At 40.8% G+C, this 17,736-nt stretch overlaps 1 protein-coding gene across 7 annotated transcripts in view; it reads right to left on the bottom strand.

The window, feature by feature from the left end:
* The window catches only part of TNRC6A (trinucleotide repeat containing adaptor 6A), a 97,422-nt gene that overhangs the window by 5,633 nt on the left and 74,053 nt on the right, over positions 1–17,736 (bottom strand). For all 7 annotated transcript variants that reach the window (XR_009703534.1, XM_061210032.1, XM_061210027.1 and 4 more), the window contains 4 exons: positions 14,866–14,997; positions 3,193–3,351; positions 2,405–2,545; positions 872–979 (listed from right to left, as the gene is read on the bottom strand). Coding sequence is in view for 6 of the 7 variants with exons in the window: in XM_061210032.1 (XP_061066015.1) it covers positions 872–979; positions 2,405–2,545; positions 3,193–3,351; positions 14,866–14,997 (540 nt within the window). In the remaining variant the exon portion in view is untranslated. The remainder of the gene's footprint in view (positions 1–871; positions 980–2,404; positions 2,546–3,192; positions 3,352–14,865; positions 14,998–17,736) is intronic.

Here is a 17,736-nt window from a genome sequence, read left to right as displayed (position 1 = left end):
AGGCCATGAGATTTTAGCATTGTGTTATTCATTCATGAAAAAAGGACTACAAAAGCAGCCCTAACTCAGGGAGTCTTCACAGCAGACATTCGCCGGGGGCTGCTCTATGCTGAGCGCTGGGTTGCTGGGCGCTTGGCGTACGCTACCTCTAATCCTCACACACATTCTACTGAGGTTCAGAGAGGTTAAGCAACTTGCCTATGGGTCCAGTGCACAGCCAGGAACACAGAAAACTACATCGAAATAATACTAAAAAAAACGAGAGAGCAGAAGGGGATAGAAAATTTTATACCTTCTGTCACCATCAATTATTTTTTCTACCTGCTCATAAGGAGCATGTCTTTAAGTCAGCACGTCTTGAAGTGTGATGGGAAGACTGGTCACAACACAGTTTATTACTGGTCTGTGACAGTACAAACACAGAAATTCAGAGTGAGCGTTTGTAAACTCTAACAGCAACAGGACGCTGCTGCAACTCCCGTGTGTACTTGAGCAATTCCAAGTTCAGGTTTACTGTATTTTACAAAAGTTATCAGTCTGCAAAGGATTGGGCATTAAAAAAATAAAAGGTCCTTCACTACAGATTGTTGAGGACTACTGCTTCGAACTAAATTACATTGAATCTGAGACAGCTCTCAGATGAGAGTGGCTATTCAGTGAAACCTGATTATTTTAGTAAATGACTACTGGATACAGTAAATTTTAAAAGGGGGCAAATGGTGTTAAAAATATCTTCCCAGGCTCAGAAATATACTCTCCCAGCTCCCTGAAAAGAAGATTGAATCAAAAGAAGAGGTAAACACAACGGCCCTGGCCCCAGGTTCTGCCCCTTCCTCTGCCAGAGCCTTGGCAAACTCAGGACAAGGCCCACCTGAAGTGCTTTGTGCTGTACTGCTGAGGGGAACGTTGTAGTTGGAGGCACGAATGGATGACCAGGCACTAGTTGAAGGCAGCGTGGTGTTCAAGGATGAGGATGACCCTACACGGGAAAAAGAGCCCAATCAGTCATCCCCAGAGCAGGGGACACGGCATTAGAGAAGAAGCAAAAGCACCCAGTGAACCTGCAACTTAACAGTATGCCACAGAAAGGAAACAGCCATGTTCAGGGCCATGGGAACGGCGCCCATGACTGTAGCTTCCTTCCTGCCTTTAAAACAGCATGTGGAGAGCTTGCTCACTGTTTCCACCGTGGCTCAAAAGAGGTATCCCTCCCATTCCGGTCTTCTCATAACTGTCTGTGAGAACGCACCCCAACAATGGGATCCAGCAAGAGACAACACCAGCCCTGCTTCTCAGTAGTGGGCTCCACCGGAGCTCCCAGCCTGTCTCTGAACTCTAATGACTTCTTATTGGGCAGCTCACCAAGGTCCCCTGGCACTGGCACTACCAGCGAGCCAGGCCTTTGTCCTCTCCCATCGTGCCCCACATTCAGTCTCGAAAACCTAGCCTTTCTTCCTATTTTTAAAAAACCCCCTTGACCACTACCCTAGTTTAGCTCCAGACCCGACCATTATGTGGATCACTGCAACAGCTCCTGCTGCCAGATTCTTTCATTAACTACCAGGCTGTGAGGTTTTATTGTTGGCTCTGTCCCCACGTTCTCCTGTGAAAGTAGTGGCTTTAACTATTTCTATACATAGTTGTCTGCTAAATTCAGTCATTTTAGAATGATGAGGATTCTTATCTTACCATTGTGATCTGGCAAACACCTGTTAACAAATTATGTATTTAACAAAAAGTGTTGACTGTTTTACATTTTCTTTATTACAAACTGTTTAAAGGGAGAGCTGTGAGGCTGTATGTTACAGAAAGAGAAGATATCGTCATTCATTTCATTCACCTTTCTTCTACTGCATGCATGGAATACTTGTATATACCTGGGGTGAAAAATAACCATGTGGTAGGTAGGAGGAAGATTTTATTTGATAACCCATTAAAAAGTGCATCTGGACTGTAGGGACCCTTAAATTTTTCTTATTTTCACTCTCTGTGAGACAAAGAAAGCCAATTCCTTCTCCAGATGAAAGTTCTTTAACATCCAGAGCGTAAAAAGAAATAATAATATAACATCTTCCATAAGAAACACCCATTTCTTAATAACCACAATACAGAAACTTGTTATAAAATGGGTAACAACCTTCAGTTGTTAATACAGTTACTGGAAAGCAAATGTTTGCTGGTCCTTTGCGTTTACCATATCAAGTGATAATAAATCCTCATCATTTTAAAAGTGGCTAAAGAGTCACCTACGGGAAATCGAGAATTCTGTTATCACTGTCACGAGCCCCTTGGAGGTCAGGCGCTGTGTTGTGCTGGAGTGACTCTCGCTGCTCAAAGTTTCACATCTACTTTGAGCCACTGTCCTGCATCATTCAGAAATCCTGAGTCGTATCCGCCTACATACCACTGTTCCTGTCCCTGAGGTGGTCGACTTCCCGCACAGTATTAATTGAAAGATTGTTTATGACACTGCCAGGAGTGACATAAGGGTCAGTTTCAGGGTCAATGTTTGGATAACCTTTCCATGGTTCACCAGGGCGAAATTCTGGAAATAAAAATTTAAAATTTGTTCAGGCTTAATCATCATCTGAAAATCCATCAGTAACTACCCAAAAGTTTTATTCCTAAAGTCTATGCAATTATCAAATATCTTCCAATACTCTCAAATTATTTTCCAATACCCTAACAGGCTGACTCAATATCACAATTAATATAAACTGTTTTTTATGAATAACTTGCAAATTTTTTCTGGGTTTATATATTCTTAAAAGTAACATTTTAAAGTGCTTTATTACAAATCACAAAGCCACAGCAACTTGGATAGGATGAAACAGGTCATAGGTGCATTTCTGGTGATTCCTCAATAAATGGAAATGCTGTCACCTCTGTCCCCAGACACAGCTAGAGAAGAACAGCGAACGAAGGTTTATATCATTCTTCGCACTGGCCTAATCCCTCTGTGGGACTAATCCCACCTTCACAGATTGGAGCATAAAGGCACTGGTAATGGGCCAGGTCACTCATCAGCCCAAGACCTGGGCTCAACTTCCCATTCGCATTTCTGTGTTCTTGCTCATCCTTCGCATAGTTCAGTCCAATCACACAGAATCGGGGCCAAATCATTAGTATATCTAGAGGTACTGACATCTTAATGGACACAAACTCTCATAAAAGAAGATGTCGGCATCTTACCTGGTGGCCAATTAACACTGCTAGAGCCGCTGGGCGATTTGGCACGTGGCCAGCCGTCCCCTACGGAACCCGGAGGGCTGGCTGGTGAAGCACTGCTGTTCATAAAGTCATAGGGAACAAACGGAGACTCTTCCAGCCTGAAACCACTTGAAATAGCACCTAAAAAGAGAAAACGGAAGGGAACTGTGAGCAAAATATAGTATCACATTTATTTCTTGTAGTTTGTCAAATACAGTAAGAAAACTTCTTATTAGATCTGTGGGTTCCAAACTGTTCTGTAGATTATGTGAAGATGTGAGGAGGAAAGAAAGCCCTGTGCTTTCTTCCAGGCTTCAATCACTTCTAGTCTCTGATATGAATGAGGTCCTTGCCCACAATGACAGTATATTCTCACAAAAAGCCAAGTAAATGGACAGAGGGCAGAAGGAGAGAATGTGTGTCAAGGAGGGGGCAGGGACCACATGGAAAGAGTCTGGGGGAAAAGATTCTAGCCAGTGGGTGCGGCCTGCACAAAGACTTGAGGAGAAAAACTGTTCAGCACATTTGAGGAACTGAAAGATCATTTTGCCTGAAAAACAGTAAATGGGAGAGAGAACAACATGAAGGAGTGGGGCCCTGATCTTGAAGGGCCGGGATGACCAAGTACATTTTGTTTAAAATGCTTGGAATTCAAAGATCCTGAGGTGGGGTGTGCACACTCTAGCTGTCCCAGGCCCTACCACTCCAGACTGGCCTATGCCCTGCCTGTTCCCCAAAGGCATCAGAATTTACAACACCCTCAGACAGGGCTTTGTAGGACTTGGCAAGGAGTTCTTTATACTGAGGGGTTTTAGGAAGGGAAGTAATACAATCCCATTTGTTTTGAGGTCACATTTGCTGCAGTGTGGAAAATGGAAGGAAGGCTAGCCTAGAAGCAGGGAGACCATTAGGAGACACAACAGATGCATAAACTATGTATTTGGGAAGCAGAATGGGTACTATTCACAGATGGACTCAATGTGCAGATTGGAGAAAGGAAGAAATCAAGAATATCTCTTAGGCCCAAATATCCATCAACCGATGAATGCATAAACAAAATGTGGTATATATTATCCAATTCAACTATAAAAAGGAGTGAAATACATGTGCATGCTACAACACGGATGAACCTCGAAAACATTACGCTAAGCCAAAAATGCCAGTCATGAAAGACCAGATATTATATGCTTCCACTTTTATGAAATGTCCAGTACAGACAAATCTGTAGAAAACAAAAATATTAGTTTTTACTTATGGCTAGAGAGATGGGAAAATGGAGGTGGGAGGAATGACACCTAAGGGGTTCTTCTAGGGTAAGGAAAATGTTCAAAAGTTGATTGTGTGGGGCTTTCCTGGTGACGCAGTGGTTAAGAATCCGCCTGCCAATGCAGGGGACACGGGTTCGAGCCCTGGTCTGGGAAGATCCAACATGCTGCGGAGCAACTAAGCCCGTGAGCCACAACTACTGAGCCTGCACTCTAGAGTCTGCGAGCCACAACTACTGAGCCCGCATGCCGCAACTACTGAAGCCCGCGCGCCTAGAGCCTGTGCTCTGCAACAAGAGAAGCCACCGCAATGAGAAGCCCGCGCACCGCAACAAAGAGTAGCCCCTGCTCACCGCAACTAGAGAAAGCCCACGTGCAGCAACGAAGACCCACCGCAGCCAAAAAAAAAAAAAAGTTGATTGTTCGATGGATACCCAACTCTGAGAATGTTACTGAAAGTCACAGAATTTTATACTTTAAAAGGAGAAATTGTATTATATGTAAATTATCTCAAACTTTTTGAAAAAGAGAACGCCTCTTAAATTTCTAGCTTCAATAACTTGATCGAAGGAGGTACAATTTCTGGAATGGGGAGGAGCAAGGGTGAAGAAAGTGAAACTGAGCAGGTCCCTGTGGGGTCCTCCCGTGTACAAAAGCCATTCCATGTCCCCCATTTCTTGTTTGTAGAAAAAAGGTTTCAGCCTCCTAGACCTTCCCTGAGCTCCAAAGGGCAGATTCAAACAGTTACTAATCTGGGGAGTGAGGGAACGCAGAAACAAAGGAAAGGCAGTCAAGCAACAATAGTGTAGCCACGGGCCAGATCCTGGTTCCTCCTCAAAAGATATACATAACAACCTGATAGAAATCTGAGTTCTTCTACAGGAACTGAGGCCCCCAACCCAGGTGGAGGATGGTAACTTCAGGCTGATCACAAACACTGGACCACAGACTGGACGGGACCAGAGGGCTAATGACTGAGACTCCTGGAACACCACCCTGTTATTTCCCCACCAATCAATCAGAGGAAGGTTACACCCCCTGTAGCCCCCCACCCCAATTTCGCCATAAAAATTCTTCCCCCTCCTGAAAACCATTGGGGAGTTTGGGCTTTTTGAGCACAAGCTGTCCATTCTCCTTGTTTGGCCTTGCAATACTCCTTTCTCTATTCCAAATTCCGACATTTCAGTTTGTTTGGCCTCACTGTGCATCAGACGAACTTGGATTTGACAACAAAAGGAAAACTAAGTGTCTTGTCCATTCATGTAGAGTTTGAAACAGATGTAAGGAAAGCCCTGGTTCATGGACTCAAGGCTGCTCCAGCTATGAGCTTCTGGTAAAATACAGGACCTCATGCCACTCACTGGTGGGCACTAACCTATCCCTGACTTGATTCAGTTATTCCACCAATTCCATTTCCCTCTCTTCTCTGGCTTCCTCATCTAGTTATTACTTTTATCTGAGTGAACTATGTATCTTAGCCTAATTAAAACCACTTGGGGGGCTTCACTGGTGGCGCAGTGGTTGAGAATCTGCCTGCCAATGCAGGGGACACGGGTTCGAGCCCTGGTCTGGGAAGATCCCACATGCCGTGGAGCGACTAGGCCCGTGAGCCACAATTGCTGAGTCTGCGTGTCTGGAGCCTGCGCTCCGCAACAAGAGAGGCCACGAGAGTGAGAGGCCCGCGCACCGCGATGAAGAGTGGCCCCCGCTTGCCGCAACTAGAGAAAGCCCTCGCACAGAAACGAAGACCCAACACAGCCATAAATAAATAAATAAATAAATAAATAAATAAATAAATAATTTAAAAAAACCCACTTGGAAATAAAGTGGGATATATAAAGTAGTAGTTGCAAGTAATACAGTAAGCAAGCATAATCGCCAAATTTGAAGTGATTAATTCTTACGCAAGAACCAGCAATGATAAAAGCATCTGCCCCCCTTTTTAACAAGAAACAATATCTACTTATTCAAACTTCATTTTATTAAAAAGGACAATAGACATAACTTAAGCGGCAGCCACGATCCAATTACATTCTATTAGACACTGCATGGGAGAGCATCAGAAAAATGAAATGTAAAATTTATGTGGTAGGTTTAGTTTAAGCAAATAGAGCTGGATTTACACTGGAGAAATGGTGCTGTCTTAGAGGTAGGGCACTCATGAGATGACAATGATGGCAATAACAATAATGATGAAGGCTGAGACCCATTGGCCACTTATGTGTCTAACCCTGTTCTAGTGCTTGGGTGCTTCAGAGTTATTGCCTTATCAATCATCAAAACATCATAAGGGGTACTATTATTACTCCCATTTAGCAGATGAGGGACCAAAGTTCAGAAAGGTTAAGTTACTTGCCAGTAGCTAATAAACAGCAGAGCTAATTAGTAGCAGAGGTAGGTGTCAATTCTAGGGTCCATATTTATTTTGACATTTTGCCATTGTCTCAGTTCCTACTCCCTCTCTTAAGGAAAATTCCAAATGTGATATACCACTGCCTGGCAAATTAGCTTAGAATTCAGGGCTGCTTGATTTCATGTTCCAATGTTCCTTCAATTACATGACAATTTCACCTTTAATTTCTGATAATCATCAGTCCAATGTCTACAAACCAGCAAACTGACCTTTAAGCCAAGTTTAGTCAAAGTTTCAAGTTAAAATCCAATGAAAAGGGAAGGAATGAATGTAACAAAATATCCTTTTAATACTAATCAGAGGAACAATGATTTGGTGTTACTTAAGTCAGAAAACAAGAGTCTCTCCTGGCTCTTCCCTATTATTTTAAAATCACTAAGTCCTGTCAATCCTGCTGCCTACCTAGCTCTTTTTTCTCCTCCTGTGATTGCAAAGATTTCTGAATTATTTTGTTCTGGGTCCCCCGGTATACAGAATAGAGTCAGATTTTGCTTTATGGTTCAATATGAATTTCTTTTCATTTCTTTATAGATTCTTTAAAAACTCTTTGAAAATGTTGATTTATCTTTTCTGAAACTGTGGAAGGCTTACAGTTTTTGTTTAGTGGGTATCTTTATAACTTACACATTTAATCTTCATTTCTTTTTAGAATACTTTGAGATATAATTGACATACAACATATTAGTTTCAAGTGTACAACATAATGATTTGCTACTTGTATACATTGTGAAATGATCATATAGCTTTTGAATAATGACACATGAGATCAGACTACTGTGATCTCTCATTTGGCCACGCTCTGGATTAGGTAGACGTTTCCTAACTAATCTCTCTGTCCACTTCTACTCCCCAGTTCTTCGCATTGCCTCTTCAAAAATGCCAATCTGATCATGTCACTTTCCAGCTTAAAACTCTTCAACAGTTCTCCATTACAGAGGAGTAAAATTCAAACTCTTCAATAGTTTGTAAGGCTCTTAAAACTCTAGCCTCTACTCACGCCTTATGGTTTTCCCTCCTTCCACCTCTGCCTGGCTAATGCCTGTTTATCTTTCATATCTCAGCTTAAGGGATCACAGGCCTCCTGGAAACCGTTCCCAATTGCCCTCAACTAACTCTTAAGACTAAAATAAATGTATTCCAGCTCCTGAACATTGTACTTTTCTCTGGGCAATGAGGAGGGGAAAGGGATTTTATAAACTCTGGTAAGTCACAGAATCTTAGGACCATAAAGTATCACAAATACCCCAGTCGGAACCTCACTTGACCCACAATTCCCCTGTTAAACGGCCTTGCCTCCACTCTACTCTACTTCCCTTAATGAATCTCGTTTTTTGACTCTGGAAGGTGTGCAGTAAAGGGTTAGCACAGGGCTAGACTGCACATGGCAAAGAGCTTCAGGGACTAGCCCTTGATGGCTCCTGGGCTCCTGTAACTCACAGAATAGCATGCCAGATAAGAGTTCCTCTGCATACATTGGGTCATGGCCACGCCAGAGAGTTTATGATAACAATGTGATTTATGGTGAACATCTGTTTTTGTTTGCATGGGGCCTGGGTCATGCTGTTTTTGTCTGAACTCTGAAGGGTCTGCAGGGGGTTGGAGATTGACAAGCAGGTGTGCTCCATGTCTATACAACTGACCCCTGACAAAAAACTGAGGACACTAAGGCTTGGGTGAGCTTCTCTGGCTGGCAATACTTTGTACATGTTCTCACACATTGTTGCTGGGAGAGTTAAGTCTGAGAAACTGCACTGCGAGATGAAAACAAAAAGCTTCTCCTGGTTTCTCCTGGACTCTGTTCTATGTGCCCTTTTCCTTTGTTGATTTTAATCTGTATTGTTTTGCTGTAATAAACCATAACCATGAGTATTACTGTTTTTCTGAGTTCTGTGAGTTCTTCTAGGAAACCAGTGTACTTGGGGATCTCTGACACGGAAGAGTCTCTTGAATTTGCCCTTTCTTCTCTGCTCCACAACTATCTTACTAGCCCTCTAAGCTTCACTAGATGGGGATAAAAATAGAACCCATGTAAGACTGTGATGCAAAAGATCAGAGCCAGCCAAGCGTCCCCACAGGCCTCTCCTGTCTCCAGGCTCAGCCCATCTCAGCCCAGCCTGACTACTGCTATCAGATCATTCCCCCCTAAAAAATGATCTCTACACTACTCTGGTACTATGGAAAAACAACCCCCGTTTTCTACAACATGGAAATACAAACGCCAATGAGGCCAATCAGTTTTTCTTTTTTTTTTAATCTTTTTTAATTGTTTTTTCTTTTTTTGTTATTTAAAAAAAATTCATTTTTTTTTTTTATTTTTTACAAACCCTTGTGTCGAGGGCTGACTTTCAACAGATCGCAGCGAGGGATAATCAGGTTTCATATACAAGTGAAGCAAGTTGCCTACAGAAAAAAAATCCCATGGTCCCTCCTCAGATAGAAACATGACTACAGGGAAATATTTCTCTGGTTAGGGGGTACAGAAAAATATTTCTCCACCAATGGGAGGGAAGGTACAGGTGTGAGGGGAATGGGAAGAATGAGCCAGTAAGCACATGGGCAGTAGCCACTCAACCCTGGGTGGTGACTGCTCTCGAGCTTGGTGCTGGCAGATCTTCACATTTCTACAGAGATGCCAGAAATCTGAATCTGTACATGAAATTTCCTGAATGCTTAAATAGATGTTGGTTCAAAAAAATTATTTTCAAAATAGTGTCTAACAAAACATAACACACAGACCAGCAGTGTTGGGATCTCTTCTAGAATACAAAGTTAGATGCCAATTTTATCTTTATAAGGACAAAAGAACAAACTGCACCAAAATAATAATGGAAATAAGATGATTAACATTTCTCTATTTTTTTAATATAAGGAAAACTGAAAACAAAGCAAACAAATAAAAAGAGTGTGCCTGAGAAGAAGATTCTAAGTCTCTACCAGGAGAAAGAGAGATAGTAAGAGAAGGAAAAGAACCACAGAGCAAAGAGGAGCACTTCTGGGAGAAAATGATAGTATAAACAATTAGAGAATTATTATGATAAGAAAAAGCACTGTCTTTAAACAGACTGAAAAGCTTAAAAAAAACCCCCAAAAACAAAACCCCAACCTTTTAAGACCTGAAATTTAGAGGGTTCTTATATACAGATATAAAACTAACCTGGTCTTTCTTTCTAGAGATGAAGACCAAAACCACACCAGGTCAAGGTATGTTTCTGAAGTCATTTTTACAAGGAAGGAAAAAATACAACAATGAAGAAAGAATAAAAGCAACCATAGAGGAGAAATTCTATCAAACATTCTTGATTTTTAAGGGGATAAAGTAAAAGCCTGGAGATCTCAAAATAATATCCATGAAGGGAAGACTACTAGTCTTGGGCTGGTTCAGATTAGTTACAGGGCCTGCTAAAGTAAAGAAAATGAGAACATTTTGGGGGTGGGGAAGCATATAAAAACTTAATTTGTATTAACAATACAAAAATAATTTTAAAAAAGAAAAAATGACAGTTTCAAGATGTCAAGTAAATAAAGAATAGTAGAATAAACTCACGCACTTATGGTCAATTAATCTACGACAAAGGAGGCAAGAACATACAATGGAGAAAAGACAGCCTCTTCAATAAGTGATGCTGGGAAGACTGGACAGCTGCATGTAAAAAAATGAAACTAGAACATTCTCTAATACCATATACAAAAATAAATTAAAAATGGATTAAAGACCTAAATGTAAGACCAGAAACCATAAAACTCCTAGAAGAAAAACATAGGCAGAACACTCTTTGACATAAATTGTAGCAGTATTTTTTTGGATCCGTCTCCTAAAGCAAAGGAAATAAAAGCAAAAATTAAAAAATGGGGCTTCCCTGGTGGTGCACTGGTTAAGAATCCGCCTGCCAATGCAGGGGAGACGGGTTCGAGCCCTGGTCCAGGAAGATCCCACATGCCACAGAGCAACTAAGCCTGTGCGCCACAACTACTGAGCCTGCGCTCTAAAGCCCGCGAGCCACAACTACTGAGCCCGTGTGCCACAACTACTGAAGCCCACGCACCTAGAGCCTATGTTCCGCAACAAGAGAAGCCACTGCAATGAGAAGCCTGCACACCGCAACGAAGAGTAGACCCTGCCTGCCACAACTATAGAAAAGCCCGTGTGCAGCAACGAAGACCCGACACAGCCAAAAATAAATAAATAAAATAAATAAATTTATTTTTTTTAAAAAAAATAAATAAACAAACAAATGGGACCGAATTAAACTTAAAAGCTTTTGCACAGCAAAGGAAACCACTGACAATGAAAAGACAACCTAATGAATGGGAAAAAATATTTGCAAATGATATGACTGATAAGGGGTTAATATCCAGAATATATAACAGCTCATACAACTCAACATATAAATAAAACAACAACACCCAATTTAAAAATGAGCAGAAGACCTGAACAGTTTTGCAAAGAGGACATGCAGATGGCCAACAGGCACATGAAAAGATGCTCAACATAGCTAATCATCAGGGAAATGCAAATCAAAACCACAATGAGATATCACCTCTCACTGTCAGAATGGCTATCATCAAAAAGACCACAAACAACAAATATTGATGAGGATGTGGAGAAAAGGGAACATTGTACACTGTTGGTGGGAATGTAAATTGGCGCAGCCACTGTGGAAAACAGTATGGAGGTTTCTCAAAAAATTAAAAATACAACTACTAATGACCCAGCAATTCCACTCCTGGGTATATATCCAAGAGAAATGAAAACAGGATATCAAAAAGATATCTGGGGCTTCCCTGGTGGCGCAGTGGTTGAGAATCTGCCTGCCAATGCAGGGGACACGGGTTCGAGCCCTGGTCTGGGAAGATCCCACATGCCGCGGAGCAACTGGGCCCGTGAGCCACAACTACTGAGCCTGCGCGTCTGGAGCCTGTGCTCTGCAACAAGAGAGGCCGCCATAGTGAGAGGCCCGCGCACCGCGATGAAGAGTGGCCCCCACTTGCCGCAACTAGAGAAAGCCCTCACACAGAAACGAAGACCCAACACAGCCAAAAATAAATAAATAAATAAATAATTAAAAAAAAAAAGATATCTGCACTCCCATGTTTATTGCAGCATTATTCACAAGATATAGAAACAACCTAAGTGTCCATCAGTGAATGAAGAAGGTGTTGTACACACATACAAAGGAATAATATTCAGCCTGGAGAAAGAAGAAAATTCTGCCATTTACAACAACATGGACAAACCTTAAGGGCATTATGCTGAGTAAAATATGTCAGACAGAGAAGGAAAAATACTGTATATCACCTATATGTGGAATCTAAAAAAATACAACAAACTAGTGAATATAACAAAAAAGAAAGAGATTCAGATATAGAGAACTAGTAGTTACCAGTGGGGAAAGGGGCAAGATAAGGATATGGGATTAAGAGGCACAAACTATTAGGCATAAAATAAGCTACAAGGATATACTGTACAACACAAGGAATTTAGCCAATATTTTGCAATAACTACAAATGGAGTATATAACCTTTAAAAACTGTGAATCACTATATTGTACACCTGTAACTTATATAATATTGTACATCAACTATATTTTAATTAAAAAAAAAGAATAACAGGAACCTACACTGAAGTAAAGGAGGAAGAGCATCAACCTCCTTATTCTGAAGAAGAGAATGTTACTAGAATATGTTCATTAGATTGCTATGTATACAGGAATAAAACTATTTATTGTTTAAGCTAATTACTAAAAAACAAAAACTCACTGCTCACATTCCAGGTTTATGCAAAATCAAACAATAAAATGCATGATGAAAAAAATGACAAAAAACAGATACTAAGTTTAAAAAAAGAGAGAAGATAAAATACAAAATTAAAATATAAAATTACTAATTGAATTGAATGAAAAACAAACTTATGATAATAGGCTGCTTATAAGAAGACACCACCACCCACTACCTGCATGTCACATGCCAGGCAATGAGACAGGAGCTTAATAGTTATTATCTCATTCAATCCTCAACAGTTCTATGATGTATCGTTTCCACTTTACAGATGCAAACACTGTGGCTTAAACAGGTTAAGAACTGGGATCAAATCCCCAGTCTATCTGCCCTCAAAACCTATGCTGCATGATGACACGCCATTTATATAACGCATACTATATACCAGTATGCCCTAGGTAAGTATGCCGAGCACTTGAGAATATATGATATACATTACACCTAAAACAGCAGTGACAGGAAGGAAACATTTTTACAAAGAAACTGAGGGTCAGACATGCAAAACAGACACGGAAAAATTCATTTTCATCAGAGGAGACAGAAAACCATACGGCAGAAACATTTTTCTGGGTCTCCACGTCCTATCTCTCTACCCATTCTTCTCCAGGTTTCTTTACTACTACTGGCTCTAGGATGGTGTGCCCTTATTCCCTTCTATGCACCGTCTCTCTGGGCAACCTCGTCCACGTCGACGACATCAACATTCTGATGAACACAAAATCTTACTCTCGCCCAGATTTTTCTTCTGAGTACCAGGCCTCTAATTCTAATTTCTTACTGGGCTTTTCCACATTGAGCTATCCCTAAAATACCACACTCGACAAGTCTACAATCCATCCATTACCTGTCCCAGCAGGCCTGCTTCAATTCCTACATTTACTCTACCATTAACTGCATTACCGTCCACTCATCCTTTCACCTAGCAAATGTCCCCCAAGTGCTGCAATGTGCTCAGTGGGGCTACAGGTAAGCAAAGCATGGACTCTCTCCTCCAGGAATTTATGTCCTGTGACAGAAACAGGCCTAAATGGATACTTACACAAGACAGATACACATAAGAGGTGCTATTCGAACACAATGCCTGGAGGAGGCTTCTTGGAAATGACTCTTGAGCCCAGGGTAAGGTATAGGGTTGGACTGGGGAAGGCAAGAAGCACAGGAGGCACATCACAGATAATCATATATTTGCAGAATGAATTAAAGTTAGTTACCAAGCTCTTTTGTCCTTAATTCTAACACTCTCTTCAATGCACTCCGTCTTCTCATGTCCGTTGCCCTCTTTCTCACTTAGACTCCTTTAAGCCTTAGGTGCCTTTAGATATCCACCATTTTCATGTTTAAGGTGATTTTTTTGGCACAAAAGTTTTCCATGATTGCTCAATACCTACTACTGCAGCTTCACCTTCCTCCTTTCTCTCACTTGTACCTTCACCTCCAGACATGCCCACCTAGCAGAACTCACCAGGAGGTCCTGTCTTTGAACGTTTCACATGCTATCCTCTCCATGGTGTTCTTTCTCCACTCCTTTGGTAAACTTGAAGACTCAGTTCAGACCCATTGTTTGTTATTCCTGACTCACTTCTCCATTAGATTTCACATTCTTATACTATTTATCCTATTGTATGTATTAACTTTTATAGCACCTATCACAGTGTAGTAAAGCTGTTTACATGTTTATTTTTGCTACCAATGAGCTTCTTCAGGGCAAGTATTTTTACTTGTTTACATACAGTCAATTGTGCGCATGTATGTACATATGTATCTATGTATATTCCAGGTGGCCTAGCACAGTTCTTGGAAAGCAGAAAATACTCCATTAACAATTACTAGATGAATGGAAAGAAACCGTTAGAAATCAAATTATGGTGGAAGTTTTTAATCCCTTATATCAGATTAAATTGAGTAAACGTTAAGTAGAACACTAAAACAATAAAATAATAGCAAAAAACTAAATGACCATCTAAAGAGGGAATAATCAAAAAATAAATGTGTAATCTGATCTGTTTTTCACAATAGCACAGTAAAGGTCAATTTTTTTGGTTTTAACTAAGACTTAATAACTAATAAAGCACTTTTTAATAATGAGAAAAGGTTCTTAAGAGAATTTAGCTATGAAAATATATATTTAAAATAAAATAAAGCCTAAATTTAGTATTCTACAGTTTTTTTTTTAAAGTCAAAATATAAGAATGTATTTTATACCATGTTTGCTGGAGTTTTGATCCAAAGATGTGTTCACAGAAATGCTGTCCACTGTAGTCCACTTCCTTAGTCTTGACTGTGGCTCTTTAATACTGTTCATATCCATATTTACATTCAAGTTTGAGTTCAAGCCTAAAAATAAGATAATAATTTTAAAAAACCACTTTATAAAATATAGCATATTTTCCTTCTGGTACCACAACTTTCATTTTCTAGAAAAACATATGTAGCTAATCTAATGTTTTCAATTCTAATGTTCCTTAATAAATATCATCCTGCAAATGTGGCACAGCCAAATGATTATAGACAAAGGCAAGGCAGGCAGGACAGACACTCTGGACTCCTGGCTGATGCCACGCAGAAACAACGTCAGAAGAAAGAGCCATGGCTAGATTATCAAAGAAAGCAACACACAGAAATCCTAAATAGCTTGTCTAACACTCATTAATATAACATTTTCAAAACTGTTAGTACCATAAAACTGTTAGTACTATAATTGCATTAACTGTGGGAAACTACTCCATATAATTTTGATTATTTTTAAATTCCTTGGCAAAATAACAGAAAATTCTACGACAGCCAAATATTAAAGTTTATCTCTCTATTAAAATATACCTTTTAGGTACTTCCCAAGAGAAGAATTACATATGATCACTTTCAGTTGCTAACTTTTGCTTATAAACAATTTTCAACTGCTTCACCCGCCAAAGGATATTATCATTTAAAAGTAAAAATGTCTTGCTCTAACAATTGTACCTTAGGGCAAGACTCCCGTATCCCAAGGTGCAACTTACCTGAACTTTGCTGATGACACACATCAGACTTAGATATTCTCTTGGAACAAAGATGGAAATTTCTATCTTAGATACTATAGTCAGAAAACTGACCATTAAGCCAGTGTTTCTTAAAGTGTGATCCTGGGGACCATCATCAACAGAATAATCTGAGATGCTTGTTAAAAATGAGAACTTTTCGGAATTCCCTGCTTCCACTGCAGGCGGCACAGCTTCGATCCCTGCTTGGGGAACTAAGATCCCAAAAGCCGTGCAGCGTGTCCCGCCCCCGCCCCCCGAAAAGAATTGATGATAGATGTTTTCTTAAACTGAAGTATGCACAGGGTAAGAAATTACAAGTATAGGGACTTCCCTGGTGGCGCAATGGTTAAGAATCCACCTGCCAATGCAGGGGACACAGGTTCGATCCCTGGTCCAGGAAGATCCCACGTGCCACAACTACTGAGCCTGCGTTCTAGAGCCCACAAGCCACAATTACTGAGCCCTCGTGCCACAACTACTGAAGCGTGCACGCCTAGAGCCCGTGCTCCATAACAAGAGAAGCCACCGCAATGAGAAGCCTGCGCACCACAACTAGAGAGAGCCCGGGAGCAGCAATGAAGACCCAACGCAGCCAAAAATAAATAAATAAAATAAATAAATAAAATAAATAAATTTATTTAAAAAATACAGTTTAAAAATAATAATAAAAAAAAAAGTATATAAATGGGCACACAACGAAAAGTCAGGATGAGTTCTTAAAAAGTAAGTCAGGTTCTGTTACTTTCTTGCTTCAATCTTCTCAGTGCTGAAACTCACACTAAGATCCTGCATGCCATGCGGCACGACCAAAAAAAAAAAGAAAAAAAGAAAACTTTTCAGTGGGAGCCAGAATCTTTGTTTAACACACATCGAGGTGGTTCTTAAAGTTTCGAAACAAATGGTTTTTAGATACTTGGGTCTGATGAGTTCCTGTGATACCAGGTCAAGCTTAAAACTTTAATAATATAAATTCTCTAATATCACCCCTATTTGGAGAGAGTAATTAAATTTGTTGCTCTCTGGACTCATTAATTAGACCCAATACTTGGCAAGTTTTTTCTGTGAAGGCTTAGATAGTAAGTATCTTAGGCTCTATGGGTCACATGGTCTCAGTGTCTCTATGCAACTCTGTTGTTACAGCACAAAAGCAGCCATAGGAAATACATTAACAAAAGAGCATGGCTGTGTTCCAGTAAAATTTTATTTATAAAATCAGGCAGCTGGCCAAATTTGACCAATGGGCTGTAGTTTGCCAATGCCTGATTTAGACAACCATACTGGTGCTTGCCTGGGTTAAGCAGACTTCCTTTTTTTTTTTTTTTTTTTTAAAAAAAATAAATGTATTTATTTAATTATTTAATTTATTTATTTATGGCTGTGTTGGGTCTTCGTTGCTGTGCGCGGGCTTTCTCTAGTTGCGGCAAGCGGGGGCTACTCTTCGTCGCGGCGCGCGGGCTTCTCATTGCGGTGGCTTCTCTTGTTGCAGAGCACGGGCTCTAGGCGCGTAGGCTTCAGTAGTTGTGGCGCATGGGCTCAGTAGTTGTGGCTCGCGGGCTCTAGAGCGCAGGCTCAGTAGTTGTGGCGCAGGGGCTTAGTTGCTCCATGGCATGTGGGATCTTCCCAGACCAGGGCTCGAACCCGTGTCCCCTGCACTGGCAGGCAGATTCTTAACCACTGCGCCACCAGGGAAGCCACTAAGCAGACTTTCTTAATCAAGAAAAAGTCTCTTGCTGTCAGGGCAGTGAGGCTAGGAAATCCCTTACTTAGAAACTTATCTCCTCATTGGCCCAATTTATATGTCCAGTATGTAATCAGTGAGAGTCACTTCCTTTCACTAGTGAGACCAAAACCTCTCAGTGTACACTTGGGTATTCTTTTACCACTATACTGTTGTCTCTGGGATGACCCGGCTTCTCTGGTATTCACCTACAGTGGTAACTGACAAGGGAATGTAAAGAGATTGCTAACAACCCCTAAAACTCAAAGTTCCACCTATGTCCTAGCTGAGAGTCCATGGCAATACCAGGGAGAGCCAAATCATGTATCAGGTTCAGCC

This window comes from Eubalaena glacialis, chromosome 13, assembly GCF_028564815.1.
Source record: "Eubalaena glacialis isolate mEubGla1 chromosome 13, mEubGla1.1.hap2.+ XY, whole genome shotgun sequence".
NCBI lineage: Eukaryota > Metazoa > Chordata > Mammalia > Artiodactyla > Balaenidae > Eubalaena > Eubalaena glacialis.
The sequence above is the reverse complement of the archived record's forward strand: the minus strand, read 5'-3'. Positions and strand labels throughout refer to the sequence as shown.